This window comes from Varanus komodoensis, unplaced genomic scaffold (genome assembly GCF_004798865.1).
Source record: "Varanus komodoensis strain SLA01 unplaced genomic scaffold, ASM479886v1 scaffold11, whole genome shotgun sequence".
In the NCBI taxonomy this organism is placed as follows: domain Eukaryota; kingdom Metazoa; phylum Chordata; class Lepidosauria; order Squamata; family Varanidae; genus Varanus; species Varanus komodoensis.
The window spans coordinates 4507416-4527081 of NW_025335317.1; the positions used below are offsets into that span (position 1 = coordinate 4507416).

The window sequence follows — 19666 nt, forward strand, 5'->3', positions numbered from 1 at the left end:
GAGACCTTACGCAAGAAGAAAACAGCAGAGCAGAGGACAGCTGTCACCCTGAGTTACATCCCAGCGAAATAATCCTACGGCATGCCATGGAACTTTTCTACAGACAAGCAACGCCACGCAGCAGCAGCCTCAGAACTAGCACTGTCCCCTTCCAGCACTTCTCTTAAAAACAGCCCCAGCGTTCCAAAATCCAGGGTCAGAATCAGGATAAGTGCTGTTTGGCAACCAGGGTAGCTTATTTCCCCCAACGCCAAAGTGGAACGCTTCAAATGAAAAAACCTCCCCCCCCCCCCCCCAAATCCATGATCCCCAGAAAAAGGGCCTTCCTCCTTATGTTTGGGTCTGATTTTACAGATAAGTATTTACACACCCCAAATTCAGAGTTTTTAAATGCCTCCACCAGCCTTGAGAGAGGATGCGGACGCTAAAATGAACACTGGAATGTTTCTACAGGTAGACCCTGAAAAGAAGCAAACAGTTCTCACTGGGGAGCAAACCCAAGATGAACAACTTTGACCTTTAATGTAATTGCAAATACTGGAGGTGGTTAACTAAGCCATTTTTATTATGCATATGTCCTTCTCCAAGAAGCTCAAACAGATCAATCTAAGTAGGCATTTCCCCAGAGGTCTCTCTTCAAGACATCAACCAGATCCAAGCTGCTTAGCTTCAACAAAGACGGTTGTATCATGAAGCTCAAAACATGCCCCTTTTCCACAGCTGTTTCTACACTGCTTCACTCTATGGTGTGAGTGCTGCTCTTTTTTTTTGCTGCTATTTTTACCCTGTCATGGGCTAAAAGTTGGGATAAAAATTTAAGAAAACCATAGACAAAGTCAGTTTCACCCTTTAGCAAGTGAAAGCAACATAATTACTATTAGAAAATATGAGTCCAATGCATTATACTGATATGTAATAGCAAAAATATATATGCTGCAGAAAAACATTACTTATATAAATTGCACATATAAACATAATCCCAATTCTGAGCTGAATCTGAAGTGACAAGATTTCCGAATTATCTCTTGTTTCGTTATTTCATCAGCAGCACCTAAAGAAGCCTTCTCATGGAAAGCAGCTGAAAATAGTGCCCTGGACACTTTCAAAGACTTGGTATCATTCAGAATATCTAAATCAGGTATAAAAATTTAAAATATTTATTTCATTCATATGCCACCCAAGGCTTGGTCAGCAAAAGGACATGGCGGATATGAATCCGTTGATTCCCCTGATCACTTGGCAACTTTCAGCATCACATACCATGAAATCCTTCACGGACAACTGAGCTCACACTCGGAGAGGGAGGGATCACGCGTCACTTCTGTTTGGATGGCCAACTCCGACAGATGATGCTTGGGCATCCTGCTCAGCCCTGTGAATTCTCCAGTATGGGGTGCTACAGTGGCATTTTTGTCCCCCATACAGCTTAACAACCACATGAAGTAACTAAGCGGGATAATCTGGCGTTTTGGCACACGCTGCCAACAGTATGCCGAGCCATTTTTCAGGTTTATCTGGTGAAGTTATGAATGTGCGAAATCAGTGTCTGGCAGCAACAGAAGTCTGGATTAGTGGGTGACTGGATTGTGTGCGTTCGTCCCGTTCTGGGCAGGGCCATATCTGGATCACATCCTCCTGAAGGAGCAGCTTTGTAATTTGTGGGTTTTCTTGGAGTCATCATTGTCACATGAGGCTCACATGTGTATTTGAGGTTTTATGCTAATTGTTACCATGTTGTGAAACATCGGGATAGCTCTCCTAATTGGGCAATATGGAAAATGAATGAATGAATGAGAAACAATTGGCTCGCACACTTCCTGGTCTATTATTATTATTAGTGACACTGCCATAGTTGAAGAAGCTGAGTCACAGTATAATTTGCAAATTTTAAATCTCCTTTTTTATCCATTGATTCTAACTTGGGTCATTCTGAATTTACCATGACTTGATGAAAGGCAATAAGCACTGTAAGAAGCAAAGCTAGTTACACCCGTTCTCTATAATGCGAAGTTTAATAGCTATTTTAAAATCAATTCAAGCAGTCAATGTAACTTTTAAAAAAATAAACGGTCTTAAAGTCCATTGAACAACTGTGGTGTTACCCATTACCCTGTAGTATTACAAATAAATCCTAGGGCTTGAATTTATACTTTGCTTGGGTAAAGCACCAAAATGTGAGCTTCTCATATATATAAAAATGGCATGTACAAAAAATTACTAGATTTTAAGGTTTAGGGAATAGCAAGTATATGAGGTATTGAAATTATGTACAAGAGGAGAAAAACCATTTCCTAATACATTTTGGTGAAAATGTTCACAGGTTTATTGCCATGAATGTTATAACAGTTCAGAGCCATTTTTATTCTTGTTTTTCATTCAGTAACATTATCACAGATGCTTGGGAGAAAAGATAAACTTTGGTTCCAAGTTACTTTCACTTTCACTGATAGGTTCTTAATTTCTGCCTAAGAAAGACAACGGTCATTTTGACTATTTGAAACGGCTGTATCAATTCAAAGCAGGTTCATTAAAACAAAAAACATACCTCATATATTTCTCTCTGCAGACCTCCAGAAACTTCTCCAACTGGGTTGGAGTAATCCGGTCCAACTGGTACAAAACATACGGCTAAAGTGATAAAGAATCAAAACTATTAGGCATGTGTTCAGTAGCCCAGACTAGCAGCAGTGCGTTCTCACCACACGCCGTGCAAGGTGGATGCATATTTGTGTACGTACTCTGTCTGTGCACAGCCCCAAACAAAATGGCACATGGCCCTCAAGGACAAAAGTCTGCCTACCCATTCCTTGAATTTCTGCTGTTTTAATCAGAGACAGAATTCTCTGAAAACTGGATGCTGACACAAAATTACATATTGTCAAGATACATAAATCTGCAGACATTGTAACTGGTTGTGTCCATAGGAAGATTCCTTGAGACCTGGATACTTTTACTGGTGGGGTGCAAACTACACAGAGCTGTAGCATTTCTGATTACATTGGGTCCATTCCCCCTATTTTCCAGAGCCAGCCTGTGTTTCCTGGTACCTGCGACCCCCGAAAAATCACTGTACCATTTTTGTATTTTGACAAGTTGTCAGGAATGCCTTAAAAAAAAAAACAACCCTGCCTGTGTTCATATCAAGCACTTGAATCCTTGAGCTTCCAGTTCCTTCCCTCAGGTCCTGAAAAAGCCAAAATCATTGGAGAGCTTGCATCTAATGCATATGCCAGTTCCTTGTTATGCCAGTGCTGAGCACAGACACATATATTATGCACATCTGCAGTAAAGAAGATGAGGGAGAGAACGCCGTGCTGCCTCCCCCATAACCAAGAAAGTAAACGCTGCTGACTCTAGCGCTCCGAGGGCTTTCAAAGACGATCTCCACACAAGTGGAACGTGAGCCGTAGCCCATGCGATGCAGAGCCCGCTACCCTGGCAGCCTCAGGTACAGCGCAAGGGTCCTCCGGAACAAGTCTCCCTTCCCGCAGCAATGCTCAGGCTGCACACACAGGCAGGAGTGGGGACGTGTAATCAGGCCCATTAGATCAGGGGCGGGACTACATGGCAAGGCCCCGCTTTTTGAGCATCTGGACAGGGCTGCGGTTCAAGCTGCAACTGCTCCATGGCAAGTGCAAGAGGGCTGGCTTGGAGACTGGATTTCCTCCTCCTCCCTTTCAACCAAATGAGTGTCCCATTCCCAAACCACCATTTGAGAAGCTGGTGTAGGGCAGGTTCCTACAGCAACGTGCAATGCGGGTAGGGTCAGGATGGAGAGTCCTCCGACAATGGACCCTGAGTGAGAGCAAAGGTGAGCTGCAGGTAAACAAGAACAAACCCCCCTATTTCCATACGATAAAGGGCACGCAACCTCTGTAGATGCTAAGAAGCAGATTACCTCTGTTGTGCCGTTGTCATTAATGCCGTACTTGTCCCTGGTTTTTTTAATCTTTTCAGACATGTTCTTGATGAATTTTTTAATTTCCTGCAACAAAGAATATATACTTTAGAACCGGGCCTTATGTGAGCGGTGTAACCTTACAGTTAAAGACACCATTAGCTTACACATCTGGCAGCATCCGACACTAGTTAAAAGAAGTAGAGATTGGCAAGAGTACCTCAGAAATGCATTTCATGCTACAATAGCCAGCTTCACACAGTTTCGGGGAAGAAAGTTAAATGCAAGCTTGAAATAACTACACGCCAAGCAGAAGTAAAATGACTATGGCTGTTCTTTCCACGTGCACAAAGTTCAGTGGTGGTAAAAGAAAGCTGAAGAGAAAAACCTTCCAACCAAATGCAGCTTGGGAGCCATCCAATAAGATTGCTTTGATGGTAGATTTCGGACACATACAGCACATTATCTAGGGAATTCTCTTTCACGAGAAGTTGTGATGGCCATTACCTTAGACAGTTCTGAAATGGGATTAGAGGGGGCTGTCAGTGGCACCTGGTGATGGTGGCCATGTGTGGCCTGGAGATTCTCAGGCAGCATGCACCGAAAGCGGCTGCAGGGGAGCCACAACACGAAAGTACGGCCACCTTCACATCCCCCTTGTGCGCTTCCCAGAGGCACCTGACTGGCCACTGCATGGACCATGATGCTCGACTAGATGGGCCTTTGGTCAGAGGCTTTACAGACAATCTGGATGATCAGGCATCTCCTTTTCAAGGAGGTCTGTTCTATCACAACCATCATTATGGCCATTTTTGCGTTAGTCAGGCAAAACAGACACCAAAACACTAAAAAACCCAGGAGCTTGGCATTTATAAAACCAAAGCAGCAGTAAATTCTGGTGTTAACACAGCTCTCATGAAAGCTCGTTCAACGCGATACTGCAGGGATTATATTTACTCTTACACTCTTAGAATAAATAGCTTGCAAATCCAGTGTGAGCAACATGAAGGGCCTCCATGGACAGATTAACACACCATTGAGGCTGCAGTGCAAGTGGCTCCCATTTTCAATATTTCCTGTGAGTGTGGGTTATTCAGGGCTCAAACAATCCTTACATAACCTGAGAACAGCTCATGGGTTATGTGACGGTTGCTTATCCTGTACTTGATCCACATTCCCTGGGTTTGCATGACATGATTGGCTATGGCAAGGGCTGCTTGTGGGCACTGCAGCCTGTTATTTCCTGTCCTGTCCTGCCCTGTCCTTCAAACCGGGCCAGTGTTGAAGGAATGAGCACTGCAAAGTTTATCAAAGTAAGAAGATGACTAAGGAGCATCGCATGGCTCCATTGTTCAGAAGATCAGCCTACTAGTCAGCATTTAAATTAGTCCCTCAAGGGCTACAGCTAGAAGCAAAATCACTACGCAGCTTGCAGAATAAACCGGGCTGACATCAGACACTCCAATCCCCTTCAACATGTGGGTCCAAAAATTTACAACGCACGAACAACTGCTAAGGAATTGTTTAGTGAGGTCCATATAACACAGGCAATACACACTCATGCCATGTTTATGCCATGTGAAATCTTCTGCTACTTGCATTACTAAAAGGCAGTTAGGTAGGTAAGAGCAATCCAAAAGCAACAGCTGAGAGATCATTTAAAGGGCAGGGGAGGGGAGGGAACTCAAGCAGTCAGGGTTGGAGAAAAAGACGTCATTATTTGCCTCAATTTAAGTTAACCACTGCACAAAGTGATCAACACTGGGAAACATATAAAGAACAAAGCAGAGCACCAGGGTGGCAATTGCTGTTCACCTCTGCTCTGTTTATATGCTTACTGGAGCTGTTACTCAGTGGGTGGCAAAGAGGAGAGCCTCAACTTCTGAGACTTCATTCCCTACTCCTGCTTTTATGGGTCAGGAAAGGTGAGAATCATGCAAAAGGGAAACTGCCCTCTTGAAAAGCACACATCTCCGTGTCTGGTACTGCCTTCTCCTTGGATCACCTCACCAGAGCCAACAAGCTCTCTGCCCACAAAGGCTAATGGAATCACACAGAGTGGTCTCACAATAGGATGCCCACCAACATTCCGTCCATTTAGCTGTCTCAGGAGGACCTGGCTGGAAAGCGCGCTGACCGAGAGATGTATGTGCATCCCGCCCGCTGATACTGGAAGCCAAGAGGGATTTCTGCGGTGGCTGAGCCCGAAACCTGGTCCAAGCCACTGGCTGGATTGAACCAGTGACCCACGACCTCAGGAGCTAGGTGATAAGCCTTGCGCATCACCTCTTGGGGCTCTCCTATCAGTCATCTGACACCATGAAGCATCTATGCTCGCTCCTAGGCAACTGAGCCACTGTTGTGCAGTAAGGGAGCTTTCTCCAGTGGGTCACAGAGCCATCCTCCTCTGGAGCAGCGGGTGCCCAGCACCACGTGGTCCCTGTTGTAGAATCAAGGAGCATCTGACGAGGCCACCGGGCATAAGTGAAACTGAAAGGGGGTGTCTTGTGCAGGCAGCACATGTGGCTGCAAGCAAATGTGGGGAGTCTCTGGTGGGTGGGCAACAGTGCTCAAGTCTGTGGAGGTCACTACCAATTTGGGATATGTTTCTAGAATGATTTCACCTCTTTCACAGACATGTCTTCAGCCTCTGGAGTCCAGAATGGCCCCAAATATCCCTGGCAAAGCTGAGATGGGTTTGATTTCCCTGAAATCCTCCAGGTTTGATGGCTATTCCAAGTTTTAAAAAAAATTCCCCAGATTCTACAGTCTTGCAGATGTGATTAACCTGTCTTAGGCAATTTGGTCAACTTCAGGGCATGCTCTCATGGCTAAATAATTAGAAGAACAAGTCATTAAAAGCCAAGGTCAGGATTTCAACAACTAGGAAACTGAGAGTAAGGCTAGGTTTCATGAAGCACTGATGTCCCATCATACAGGGTCAGAATAGGGCAGAACTGGCATTAAAAGCCTGGGTTGGGCAGCCCTTTCTCCTAATGAAATTAAACTATCCTTTTGACCAGAAGGAAGAGCCGTCCCATGCGCTGAGGCTGCTCTCTGGATATGGAAAGGGAACAAGATGCTGGCATGAAGCACTGAACCCGCACGGGCAATCTGTGTGGTTAAGAGGAAGTGTGCACACCCGCACTGCGTGAACCGAGCTCCACCTAAATGAACAGCTCAGCCAGGGACTACAAAGGGTTCTTGTTCAGCAGCACCACCATTTTAAAGGACTACACACAGCACAAACACAACATGCTGCAATTACCTCATTATACCTGGCATAACCTGTTTCAGTTAAGGCCTTCAGCAATGGACAGGGAAAACAAAGTAATTTTTTGCTGTTATTGAAATAAACCCAATATTCCTAAATACAAAGCACAACAGGCACAGTCTTTAAAGCAACCCTCTTCTCTTGTGCATCAACAATACGCTAGATATAAACACTAAAGTAACAGAATGTTGGCTTATCCTTAAAGGATTATACGGCCGCAAAAATGATGATCTGAGAACCTTATCAGTGCTAAATTGGCAAATATAAGCAATTCCCCAGCAGTTAGTGCACCAGTGAGGGGAGAATCTGTTTTACTTCAAAATCTGCCTGTTAAATGACTGAGATGGTGCAAATCACATAGAAGAGTTTTTGTGTTGTGAGAATGATCGTTCTTTTTATGAAGGAAGCAGGATTTTGTGAAAAGGGAATCTAAGCAATGGCATCACCTGTAGGAAGCTGTCCTGGCAGCAAAGGAATTCACTCTTCTTCATGATGGATTCAGCAGTTAGCACCAATTCGTTTTTGCTAAGCGCTGGCTCACTTCTGCTTGGATACACAGCCTTAAGCAAGGAAGAAGCGTACCAGTAAATTACACAAGCATTTTGCATTTCATTTCTTCAGACAATTCAATATGTCAGCCCATGTCTTATGACTGCTACACTTTATGGCAAAAAGGGATCCACAGGTAGCACAGTCTTAAAAACAGTCTTCACCATTAGACAAGTTCTTTACCGTAGTCTTAAAAACAGTGCAGGATCTTTAAGAGCACTGTCACAGATCCAGCTCTGTTGGATCGAGAATTCAGTGGCACATTTAATCTGCAGATGGCAAAATAATGACTGCAAGGAAAACCAAGGTCAGGATTTCCTTCAGGTCTCTTAGAACATACTGAAAGTGCTACCAGTTGGAGGCGGGACCCTATACCTACCCTGATGTTATCCAGGACCCGCTTGAACTCCAGAGGTTCATCTTTCCCTTCCATGGCTGCAGGATCTAAACCATCGCCGCCATAAATGAACTGGATGATGTCACCAGTCGAACTCCTGACAGTCAAGTCGTATTGTGAGCACAGATCTTCTAGAGACTTGACCAATCGTCTCTGTTGGGGAAATAACCTCCTTAGGATCTTTATATTTATGCAGTCTGCAAAGCCTTATGAAACGTGGACCCTGGCCAAACCACACATTCACTGCATGACCTCCGTGAGTAATTCCTACAATGGGATATCCAAGGAGGTGTGTATTCGTTTGCACAGCGGCACTGTGAGGGCCCATACATGGCTGGAAATGACGGCATGAATTTGATCTGCAGTGCATGATACAACCAATGGGAAGCATTCCAGAGCAGACCAGGAAATATAATGACAAAAGCATCCCTCAATTTGTGTCTTTCAAGTGAACATTCCAAACACTTCACCGATGCTGCAAACCTAAAGATGGCAAGAGCAATACGGATGGGCTTCTACCAGCTTGGTAAATCGGGAGACAAATCTCTATCAAGGTCCCAGTGCATGTTTGATTAGCTTCGCTGTGAAATGCACCACATGCCACATTTGCAAGCAGTGGTGGTCTCTAGAAGGGGATAACATGGAACAGAGATAGATTTTGAAGTATAATGACTTCAGAATAAGGGGGAAAAGAATTTTCTGGAGAAGTTTAGCCCTCTCAGCTCCTTTCCCAAGCGACTTTTAGGAGAAGACAGTGAGAACTCATATGAAACAGCCTCATGCAGGCCTGAAAATGGCCACTAGGCTGGTTGGCTGAAACAAAGGAAGAGACCAGGCAGAACCAGTCTGTGAAATGGTCTCTTTCCTTCAGGACACCAATAGCCCACACACGGCAAGCATTGGTGAATATCGCCTGACAGTAGAATACATTTCTACTGCTTTGCATGGCTGCCCTCTTCATGCTAGAAATATTATTAAGAAGTAAATGGAAGAGCCACCATTTCCCCCTCTACCCTAACATGAGTCTAATGGTTCTTCCATTTCGTATTTCTCCTCTCGCCACCCTCAAAACTGGAACTAGAGCAAGGTGGGGGCAATAGTGGGAAGAGAATGCTAGTTATTTTCTAAACACAAACAGCAAACTTTTAATTTAATGGAGAATCACTGTTCATGATTTCTGCTACACAATGTTTGTACTAACCCACAGGTTAAGTGCCCCCCCATTACCTGCATATATCCCGTTTCGGCTGTTTTTACAGCTGTATCAACAAGGCCTTCACGACCAGCCATGGTGTGGAAGAAAAATTCAGTGGGTGTCAAGCCAGAATAGAAGCTGTTGGCAACAAAACCTTTCGCTGCAGGAAGCTGCGAGAAAGAAAGTCTTCTGAAATATGCTGCACTTCAAGAACTGCATTCGCAACCAGTGTGCTGAATGGGTCAGAATGCGCGGTTAAGACTGGGGAGAGGCAGGTGCAAATCCCCAGTCATTAAATGGGCAGGCTGATTCTGGGCCAGGCACTGCATCTCAACTACACAACCTCACGCGCACTGCCTGTACCCTCAGGAAGAAAGGGTGAACACGAAAGCAGGAACGCAGGCATGGTCAGAACACTCGCTGCATGCAGGGTTTGTAAGCCAGCAGCCTCGCCAGAGTGGCTCTGCCTTATGGATTCTTCAGGAAGTGCCATATAAAGATAAAATGCTGGGCCACAGAGGGGAAAATGTGTGAGCACGAGCTCTACTAGTATCAGGGAGGAGAAGAGGCAACGACATGATTAACCTTTACACACAACAAATGTGGCGAAAGCAAAACAATACTGATTTCCAATACAGCTCAGCTGGGCTGATCACAGAGGCTCTTGCTGAAGCAGCAGCCTAATAAACTGCAAGTCTTCTCCTGACCCTGTAACCATAGGCCTGTTCCCAATATTTAAGGCCAGTACTTACTCATTTCTTCCTTATCCCAAGCTAACTTAATCCTCTACTTCCTGGTGGATTCTCAGGAAGCCCAAGGCCTGGTGCATGTAGCTCCTGCTGGGCATCTGGCCCCGTGCAAACAGAATGCAGGACTAGGCAAGTCTTCAGTCGATCCGCAGAGCTTCTCACATTCGGATGAGAAAGACCACAGCCCTGGCAGCCTGCTGATCATGCGCCTAGGAAGTAAGACTCCTACGTGCTACAATGTGGTCTAAAGAAACAGGCTCATCTTCTGCATTCAGATTGATCTGCTGAGCCTCAGATGTTGCAGTTCTGACAGCAACCCTATGGAGTAGGTCAGTGGTGCCATTCTCACTGCACAGATGGGGAAGTCAGACTACTCATTCTCAGCCACCGTGCCACACCAGGAGAACCATCTTTGCTCCACGTTACATTCACGCCCAGCTCTGCACATACTGCAATTCACTCCAGCTCTGCTGAAATGAAACACTCGTTACCTTGGAATGCTTCTCAAAATGAGGCAGCGACCGGTTCTCAAATCCATCGGGCACACGTGACCCACTGATAGCCTGCTGTCCCACACAAGCAATCATCTGGGAGATGTTAATGAAGGAGCCTACAAGGGAAAGAAAGTGCCGCCATCAAACACAGACAGCCAAAAGGTAAGTCTATCCTTATCTCTTCTCTCACTGCAACTTGCTGTTAGGGGTTTCTCCTATTGTAGGCTCTGCCTGCCAACTTTCAAAGGACACTGTGGAGAACTGGCATGCCATTCGTGAATGATATGGGGTTTGCATTCATGAGGAATCCGTGCAAAACCATTGGGAACCCATTGCCAATTCAAAAAGGAAATTGAGACTTTCGAAATGGAATCCTTCACAGATTAGATAGTTCATGGGGAATGACCGGTTGCAATGTACCATTGCGTGGTAAGACTTGCGAGGGGCAAAAGATGACAAAATGCCCACTCCACGTATACACAAGTGTCCACCACACTGGGGCCACTACAGAGTACTGAATGGAAAGCGAGCTGAGCAGCACAATGTAAAATGAAGACAACACGTGTGCTCTTCACAGCTTTGTTAACGTTTGGCGTTCTAGGCAAAGAAATGGACACCTTATCTGATGGCAACAGCTCATTAACCGAAGTGCCAATAACCTTACCTTTTGAACCGCAAAGCGCCATAATGAGAGGGCTGTTGCTCTTGTCTAGTTCCCTAAGGCAGGCACTGCCAGCATGGTCTCTGATCACAGACAGCTCTTTCAGAATCAGCGCCTGGGAGGAAGACTAGCAATTAATAATGGAGAGTAACAGATAGTCCCCTTGGCAGCATACTCTGCAAAGCTGCCCTTGCATCCCTAGGATTCCAACCACAAAGCCAAGGTTGTGCTGGACAGTTCTCCTGGGAAAGAAGTCCATACATGTGCTGCTTGATCAGGGAGGCAAGGCCTGTTTTCCAAACCCAAAACAGCCACTGTGCTTGTTCTGGTGGAGGGGCAGGGAAAGCAGAGGTGCCTAAACCCAACTCTGCATCTTTCTTTAGGCACAGTCTTCTGCAGGCTGGGAAGAAAATCTGTTGAACTTCTCTGGATGGGAAAGCGAGAGCTCATTTCCAGTGGCTCCATCACAGGATAACACTCTGCCAAGTGAGAACCTTAATGGCCACGTTCGCCCCTTGCAGGGCTGACACCCTTTCAAAATGCCAAGCAGCCACTGATGCACAACCTCACCTCTGGGTGCCACAGACTCATTGCTCACAATACCCTCTTCCGATGGCACTGCACACACCTCTAGTGTCTCCTCTGCGGTACAGCCTGGCTGTTGCTGCAGCTTGCCAGTCTTCAGAGCCTCGATGTACTCATCGCATTTCTTATAGCCGGCATTCAAAAGTTCATGTTTTGCCTTCAGCAGCCCCTGTCCAGGTGTTACGTCACCAATTCCAATTGAAAATCCACGATTCGCTAAACAAAAGGCAAAAACATCAACTGGATGGGTGGAAAGCCATACCTGAGATTATGTTCCGGTGATAAGAATCTAACCCTGGTTGCAAAAGTAGAAATAATTATTTTTTCTGTAATTAACAAACCTAGCTTAAATTCATTTTCAGTACATTGACTTGCTGGGCTCTGCTGCATTTAATTAATTAATTAATTAGACGTATAGCCCACCTTTTTCCTTACCAAAACCTCAAAGTGCCTTGCATCCTTTGCCTCCTGGTGCTCTCAACCTTATCCCCACAACAACCCTGTGAGGTAGGCTGGGCTGAGCGGCTGTGCCTGTCCCAAAGTCACCCACTTGGCTCCATGGCCGAGCGGGGCCTAGAACCCAGATTGACGGAGTCCCAGTCCCAGGCTCTTAACCACGACGCCACACTGGTGGTCTCTGTTTACTGCATGCCCTCTTCATTCCTTTTTGGATAATATACATATAACAGTATACCTGTTATTGGTGCCACAGAGAATGTAATTATAGATTTGTTACAGGAATGTACTGGAATTACTAGGAATGAATAACAACTATCTCATATTTCAATCCTGAGTGGCAATGAACTTTTGCGTTTTAAATTTTCTTTTAGAGTGTTGATGTCCTGGGCAGTGTATACTCCTCAGGGTACATGAAGGAGGCGATTGCGAACGGGACTGCTGTTTTTCCAGCACTTACAAAGGTAGACCGGAGCAAGCCTGGCTAGTCGGGACATGGCATCCGCCGCTTCCACTTGACCCCAGTCTCGCAGTAAAATGTAGAAGATGTTATTCTTGGATCCAGACCCCAAGGTCCCCTTGTCCATGCTGCCAGTCATCAGCTCGCTGTTGTGGATTGTGACATCTGAAAGACAGAGCTGCTCATGATGGCAAATGAGCCTCGCCAAACAACACTGGCTCTAGCTCTCTCTCCTTCCTGCAGGAAGGGATGTGCAGGATAGAAAGTTCCCCTGTAGGACCTGCCATCTCACGTATTTATTTATTTATTCATTTAATTGAGATGCCATCCCACTACCCATAGGGTCTTTCCGTGTAAGCTGTCATACATGGGACAGTTATGGTTAGGAGAACCCTGGATATGCTAGTGTCCTATGGAAGGGATTTTTCGTGGTGGCGCCACTTGCGCAACTGAATGACCTCCTTAACCTCCTAGTAGACCAATGCTCCAATACAGCCCAAAAAACAAGGCCGTGGAAAGCACAGGAACTCCAGGCATAAGATGGGGGGAAATGCAAATGCTTTTCCTTATTTTGTGACCACCTAAGTCCATCAGGTTATTATCAGCAGCATCAAGTTCTCAATCATGACCACAGACCATGGGAATGTTTAATGATCTATCCAAATTACAACAGTAAATACAGAGGATAAATCAAAGAGAAAAAATAATTGCACTTAGAAAGTGGGATCCTTGTTGGACTGCATTTAAAGTTATGGTCCTCTAGTGCAGAAAGAGCTCTCTGCTTGTTCTGTGATGTCCAGGACTGCACAACTAAATTTAGCTTTGCTAATTTAATAGACAAGGAGGACAGGGCTGTCTCTTTATTCAAGATGCATCTGCAAGACGAAAGCATCTTTCTGCCTGGGGTCTATGGCATCCTTCACAGGAGTTTCCGCCTCAGCAACAAGCAACCTTGACCTACAGGTATCCACACCATACTTGGGTCCATCTGCTTTTGGCAGTAAGGCGTATTTCAGCCAGAACTTCATAGGTATTTTGTGCAACCAAAAGTAACCAAGACTCTCTTCCAGGACCACATGCTGTAAGCAGCAAAGGTTTGTTTAACTTCTTATTTAAACTCCATTCTTGTTCATAAAATAATTTGGGCAGGCATTTGAAAGTTTGATTCAGACTGAGGAGGAAAATGGGGAACTGCTTGGGAAAAGCTATATTTTGCAGCCCTAGAGATTTTTAAGGAGGAAGTCTGGCACATTCCATGCGCACAGCAGTGCATGAAAACTAGGTACCACCTAGTTTTCCATGTCCAGAAAGAGTTTCAATGGGCCTTCCACATCCAGAAAGCTGTTTTGCTGAACACTTTCATATACTGTGAGCCACCCCGAGGCTTGGTTGTGATGGGGGCGGCATAGAAATGTTTTAAATAAATAATAAATAAATAAAATACTGCCCAGATTTCCCCAAGTTCCCTTTTTTCATCTACCATGAAGCCTGTGGCCTAGCACTGATCTTGAGAAGAAATCAAAGATGAGGCATGCCACCCCCCTCTTTTGTTTCCTTCCCTTCTCTCACAATTTAGACAGTAAACTCTTTGGGGAAAGAACCTGCCTTTTCGACTGGGATTTATTTAAAGGGACTGTAAAAAGGTGGAGCACACCTGTTGAGTCAGACAAAAGGTGCATATTGCCCAATGCTGTGTTTCCAACAGTGGGTAGCCAGTTCATCCTGGAAGGGTCAACCAAATCTAGCCATCAGAAGTATCCTGTTTCTGAGCCTGCATGTTCCAGTCGTCTCCCATGACCAATCGCTTGTCACTGACCCATCTTCCATTGATTGTGCTAGCCTCCTTTTACAGCCACCCAAGCCAAATGCCAGCACCCTGTCTTTGCAGCAGTAAATTCCATCAGTTATGTACACTAGCATACTTTCCTTTACCTCTCCTAATTCTTTTTTTTAAAGTAAGTTTTATTGCTATTTTTGACTAACTACAAAACAAGAAACTAAAATCATCTATCATCAGAAACATCAGACCTACTGGGTCAGCCCCCCGTACTTTTTTTTTATATGGTAATCCATAAACATATTTAAGTCTATGAATAGTCCCATTTCTCTAGCCAATAATAAAAAGAATTCCAAATTTGATAGAAGTCTGTATCCTCTTTCTCCTTCAGAGACAGCCTCTCCTAATTCTCAATCTGTCCAAAATAAAACTACCACTTCAAAAGGTTCTTTGAAGATGCCTGCACTTTTATAACAAGACTGCCACGTCAACAACACGCTTAATAACCCCCATGAGCAAATCAGGATGCTAAACATTACTGGTGCCAAGACTGCGACTGCCCAAAGAGCCGCCTCCACTTACAGGAATCGTTGCTGCACAGGTCTTCTCCCTTGCCACAGTACTGCTTGCCCTTGGTTCGGAGATTGGCCTTGACCGGACAACTATCACTGGGCTTTAGGATGATACTGAAGACCTGTTTCCCTGTCCATAGGGTCACAGGCTGAAAGAGAACGCAGAGAGAGGGGTGGGGGGAGAGGCCTATGAACACAAGCAGAGCAGTCACAACCAAAGCTAGGAAGTTCGAACGTACAATATTGGGCTTTACTGTCAGGAAGGGAGGAGCAACGTGGCCCTCCAGATGTTGTTGGAGAGCAACTCTCACTGGTGAGGGATGACAGGAGCTGCCAGCCTGCAAGGTCTGGAGGACCTGAGATTGTCCACTCCTGCTCTAAGAACTCCCACCCACTCTTCTAATCCCTTCCATTTATTTGGGCAGAAGGAGCAATGTATCCACAGTAGAACAACAAAGCACAGTGGTTTGTGGTTAATAAGACACTGCTTTTATCTCAGCTGGGTTCAGACAACACGATACCCCAAAATCATGGCACCATGACAAGTCACACTGGACCCGAGTGTGGGTTCCTGTGTCGCATGGTCTGAACTCAGCCGGTAAGATCTACTCTGTTCCACATCCATACAACAGGGAAAAAAAAGTTATTAGTGACTAATTTCAAGCATTCTTTCAGTCTGCCTGACACACCTCATACCTTCAGAATTGCCGGAGGTGGAAGATGAACTTTAATTTTTTCATCCTTGCCAACCAGGATAGACGCGATAATCTGACAGGCTTTCGCTCGGTCAAAGAAAGTGTCTTTCAGTGTGAGGAGATAGGCACCTAAAATGAACACGTGTAAGAGAAGAGGTACTGAAGAACACATACAGCACACCAGCTGTGAAAGCAGTACATAATGAAATATTATGTACCTTACACATCTGTTTAACAAAAATCAGTTCTTCACAGTTGCACTTTAGAAGATAAATGGAAGGAAATCAGAACAAGGAGGCAAATGGATCAACCGGTTTGGGCACGTTCCCTTGAGAGACCACAAGAATGTACCAGAAGCAATCACTTTTAAGGTCAGATCTTCATTCTATGGTTGACACAGTCCTGCAGTCCATATAGTGCTCATCCTAGGCAAACATTGATCCCATCACACCTGTAATGAACATTCAAGCAGCCACGGTCTGCCCCATCTGCTACTCAGGTGTAGAAGAACCTCATCTATGACACAACTTTTTTCTTGTTTTAGGAGGAATAGTTCCAAGGAAGTTCCAGGCCAAAGATGACCTACCATCACCATACAGAAGAAGTCCTTTGAAAAAGTCAATCTGTCTGACTCTGTCTCCGTCTCTCTCTCTCTCACACACACACGCAAATATGCACAGAGAGAGAGAGAGTAAAATGAATTCAGATACAAACCTGTAAGGAAATCCTGAATCGCAGCAATAAGGGGCTCTCCATTTCTTGGTGTCACCAAATTTGCTTTTGTCTAGATGAAGGAAAATATTTTACAGTCAATCAGTACAGTAGCTGGTTTCCTAACACGACTCTTCGCTATTATTATAGGTAGTGACCGCATTTTTGCTGTAACAAGCTGTAAGGCAAGGAGGTTTCTTCTCTCCTAATTCACATATGCCACAAAGGCAATTTTCAACTACATCGAGCATGATGACCTATTAACGCACTTCTTCCTACAATCCGCTGTGATACTCTCCCAATGCTGCCTCCTCTGCTCAGAAAGCTGAAAGGTGAACGCGTTGCAAAAGGCCACGCCAAAGCACAGACCCAGCTCGATGCCACGATGGGCAATTCTTGAAGATTACAGTCAGCAGAGGAGACTAAGCAGCAGCCCCCGATGCGCCCCTTGCATCAGTAAGTGGTGGAAAAAGTGGCTTGCTCACCCCCATTAAAACAAGGGCTTCAGCTTTTGCTTCTTCAGTTTGAGGAAGATGAAGATTCATCTCGTCACCATCAAAATCAGCATTGTACGGTGTACAGACACATTCATTGAATCTGAAAGTCCGGTGGGGTTTCACTCTCGCCTGAAGAACATTACGAATCAAGAAAAGAAATCAAACAAGACATCCCAGGATTTCAGAGTATGTCATCTCTATTTTTGGGGATGCATTCCTCTTTGTGTCAAATGGCAACCTTTTTTCAATTGTTCCAGACACCGACAGAGGCTTGAGATGACATCTTCTTATTGGTACTTCAAGATTTGTAGCACCATATGCCAAAACCTTACCCAGCTGCTAGGCAGCTGAGATGTGGTGCCATTAAGATATCTGGGCTCATATGCGCTGCACGGTGCTTGGTGCAGGAAAAGTCTAGTGAACAGTTAGTGTACGCACTATCTTGGATCTTCCTTCACATGCTGCAGACTGAGGTGTAAGAATATAGTGTACCACTTAAGAACATAAGAATATCAGAAGAGCCATGCACAGCGGGATGGGATGGATGCCACTGAACCCCCTGCACTAATTTTATACATGCAGGAGGCTGTTTTTGGAGCATGCATTTTTAAACCTGAGACACATTTAAAGAAATCGCTTCTCTCTTCTCTGCAGTCTGAAGCAGCACAAATGTACTTCATACAGCTGCAAATATTCCTCCAGTTTTAATCAGGCATATTCCCGATTCTCCAGCATGGAGTTCCTCACGGGTCTGTTCTGTCCCCAGTGCAATTCAACATCTACATGAAATCCCTAAGTGGGGTCATCTGGGGGTTTGCAGTGACAACACACAGTTCAAACATTCCTTCTCATCATCAGCAGGTGAAGCTGTGGATGTGCTAAAGCGGCGCATATTTACTGGGTTTTTGTGAGCTGTGTAGCTGTATAAAGTGAATGCATACATAATGCCATCATTGCAATTTCGTTCGTTCACGTGAACACAGGTGGGGCCTGACTTCTGCTCTTTTTACAGAAGGAGAGTTGCACAGAGGGGGCCTTCCATGAGAAGAACTCTTCTTCTCTGAACAGAGCAAGAAACTAAGCTCCAAGTCAGTGTCATTGCCAACTTGGCTACTGTCCTGTTTAGACTTGTCTGGGCCAATGGTAGGTAGTCACACAGCAGAGAACAGCAGTGCAAAATGCGGTGTCCATGGGTACCAATGTACTGTCTTTTTTGGTGCCTGCCAAAATACACACACACTTACTGGCAGCTAAGGCCACTGTGAAACAGTGTTTTGTTAGTCCTGAAAATCAGCTCCAGAGGAGTTTGTTAGGGCTCAGCCTCCAGCGCTGCCTCATACATGGTCTTTTGGGCAGGCTACCTGTGCTTTACCATGCCTCCCACTGCAGCTGTTTTGTGCTGGAGGCTATGAGAGAGTCTCTGGTTACCGAGTGTACTCACAGCCCCCAGAAGCTTCTAATCATGCTACGGAACCTGTGGAATAGCCACCCAAACTGGGCAGGAGAGTCTCGCGAATCAAGGAATGGACAAGCTCCCTGGGAAGTCTTACTATGTGAGCCATGATGCTGAGCTTGTGCAAGGAAGGCTGCCGGTTGAACAGGACTATGTCCCCATCGATGAGGTGCCTCTCAACAATGTCCCCATATTTTAGCTCCTGGGCCATCTTCTCACGGTTTCCGTATTTCAAAAACCTGCAAGGGAATGGAGAAAGAGAAAGAAAACCTAGCAAGGGAAAGGCAAAATCTCAAAGGAAATTATTGTTAGCCCTTTCTAACAAAGAGCCTATCCATTTAGAACTATACTTGTGCCTTCACAGGACTGCTCAACCTCATCACTGATTCTCTGGCAAAATAATATAATAACTGATGGCTTTTCCATTCCATTTTAGAGCATGAAAGCAGCTCATAAAGTTACAGTTCTTTGCTTCGCTCCAGGCAGAGAGGACCAGACTGTGCAAATGGACATTGTATATGCAGTTCCCTTCCACAGTCCAGCTACTGATGTCATGCACATGGGACTTTTAGAAAAACTCCCAGTAATTTACCAGGGTCAAGAAATCCCAAAACTCTTAAGGCTTTTTATATAAATAAAGCACACTTTGAAGAAAAAAAAATACTCGCCTCTGGATCAGCTGTCACCAACCTGGTGCCTTTCAGGTGTTTTGAATGCAAATGCTCACCCTGCCCAGGCAGCAGGGGCGATGGCTAGGAACAGCAGTTCTTGTCCAAGGCACCTGGAGGGCACCAGTTGGGAAGGCTAGTCGAATGCCCAGTGCTTTGACACATACCTGCCCTCCGTCCGAAGAGCCATTCTCTCCTGTTAACAAAGCGGGGATGTCTCTCTTTTAAGGAAGTGCTGCCCCACCACAAATTTTCTTACATTAAACATGATTCACTTGGGAAAAGATACCCAACCAGCCAGGGATGCCGTTTAGGTGGATTAAAACATTTCCTCAGTTCAGCCTGAGTAATTATGCTGATCAAGAGGAGGAGGGCTGGATTAGCCTTCCCCTCAACATGCACTCTTGCCAAAGAGCGGCTCAGTGCAATTCCCTCCTTTGAAGAGAAACACACGTGCACCACCCCAGCAGCTGGTTCAGAACACTAGTTTCAAAAGTTATACTGATTGCTTTCCAAAACATACATACTAAAAGTGAGTTCTCGATAAATACTCAGTACTCTCTTAAACTAGAAAT

General features: G+C 45.2%; 1 protein-coding gene across 1 annotated transcript in view; it reads right to left on the minus strand.

The window, feature by feature from the left end:
• Positions 1-19666, minus strand: part of POLR3A (RNA polymerase III subunit A) — a 40470-nt gene that overhangs the window by 12038 nt on the left and 8766 nt on the right. Inside the window, exons 10-23 of the mRNA XM_044420280.1 lie at positions 18521-18662; positions 16959-17099; positions 16477-16546; positions 15764-15891; positions 15078-15216; positions 12719-12883; positions 11846-12018; positions 11221-11332; positions 10554-10672; positions 9346-9483; positions 8101-8271; positions 7619-7732; positions 3899-3985; positions 2546-2628 (exon numbers count right to left, since the gene is read on the minus strand). Of these exons, the coding sequence (XP_044276215.1) occupies positions 2546-2628; positions 3899-3985; positions 7619-7732; positions 8101-8271; positions 9346-9483; positions 10554-10672; positions 11221-11332; positions 11846-12018; positions 12719-12883; positions 15078-15216; positions 15764-15891; positions 16477-16546; positions 16959-17099; positions 18521-18662 (1782 nt within the window). The remainder of the gene's footprint in view (positions 1-2545; positions 2629-3898; positions 3986-7618; positions 7733-8100; positions 8272-9345; positions 9484-10553; positions 10673-11220; positions 11333-11845; positions 12019-12718; positions 12884-15077; positions 15217-15763; positions 15892-16476; positions 16547-16958; positions 17100-18520; positions 18663-19666) is intronic.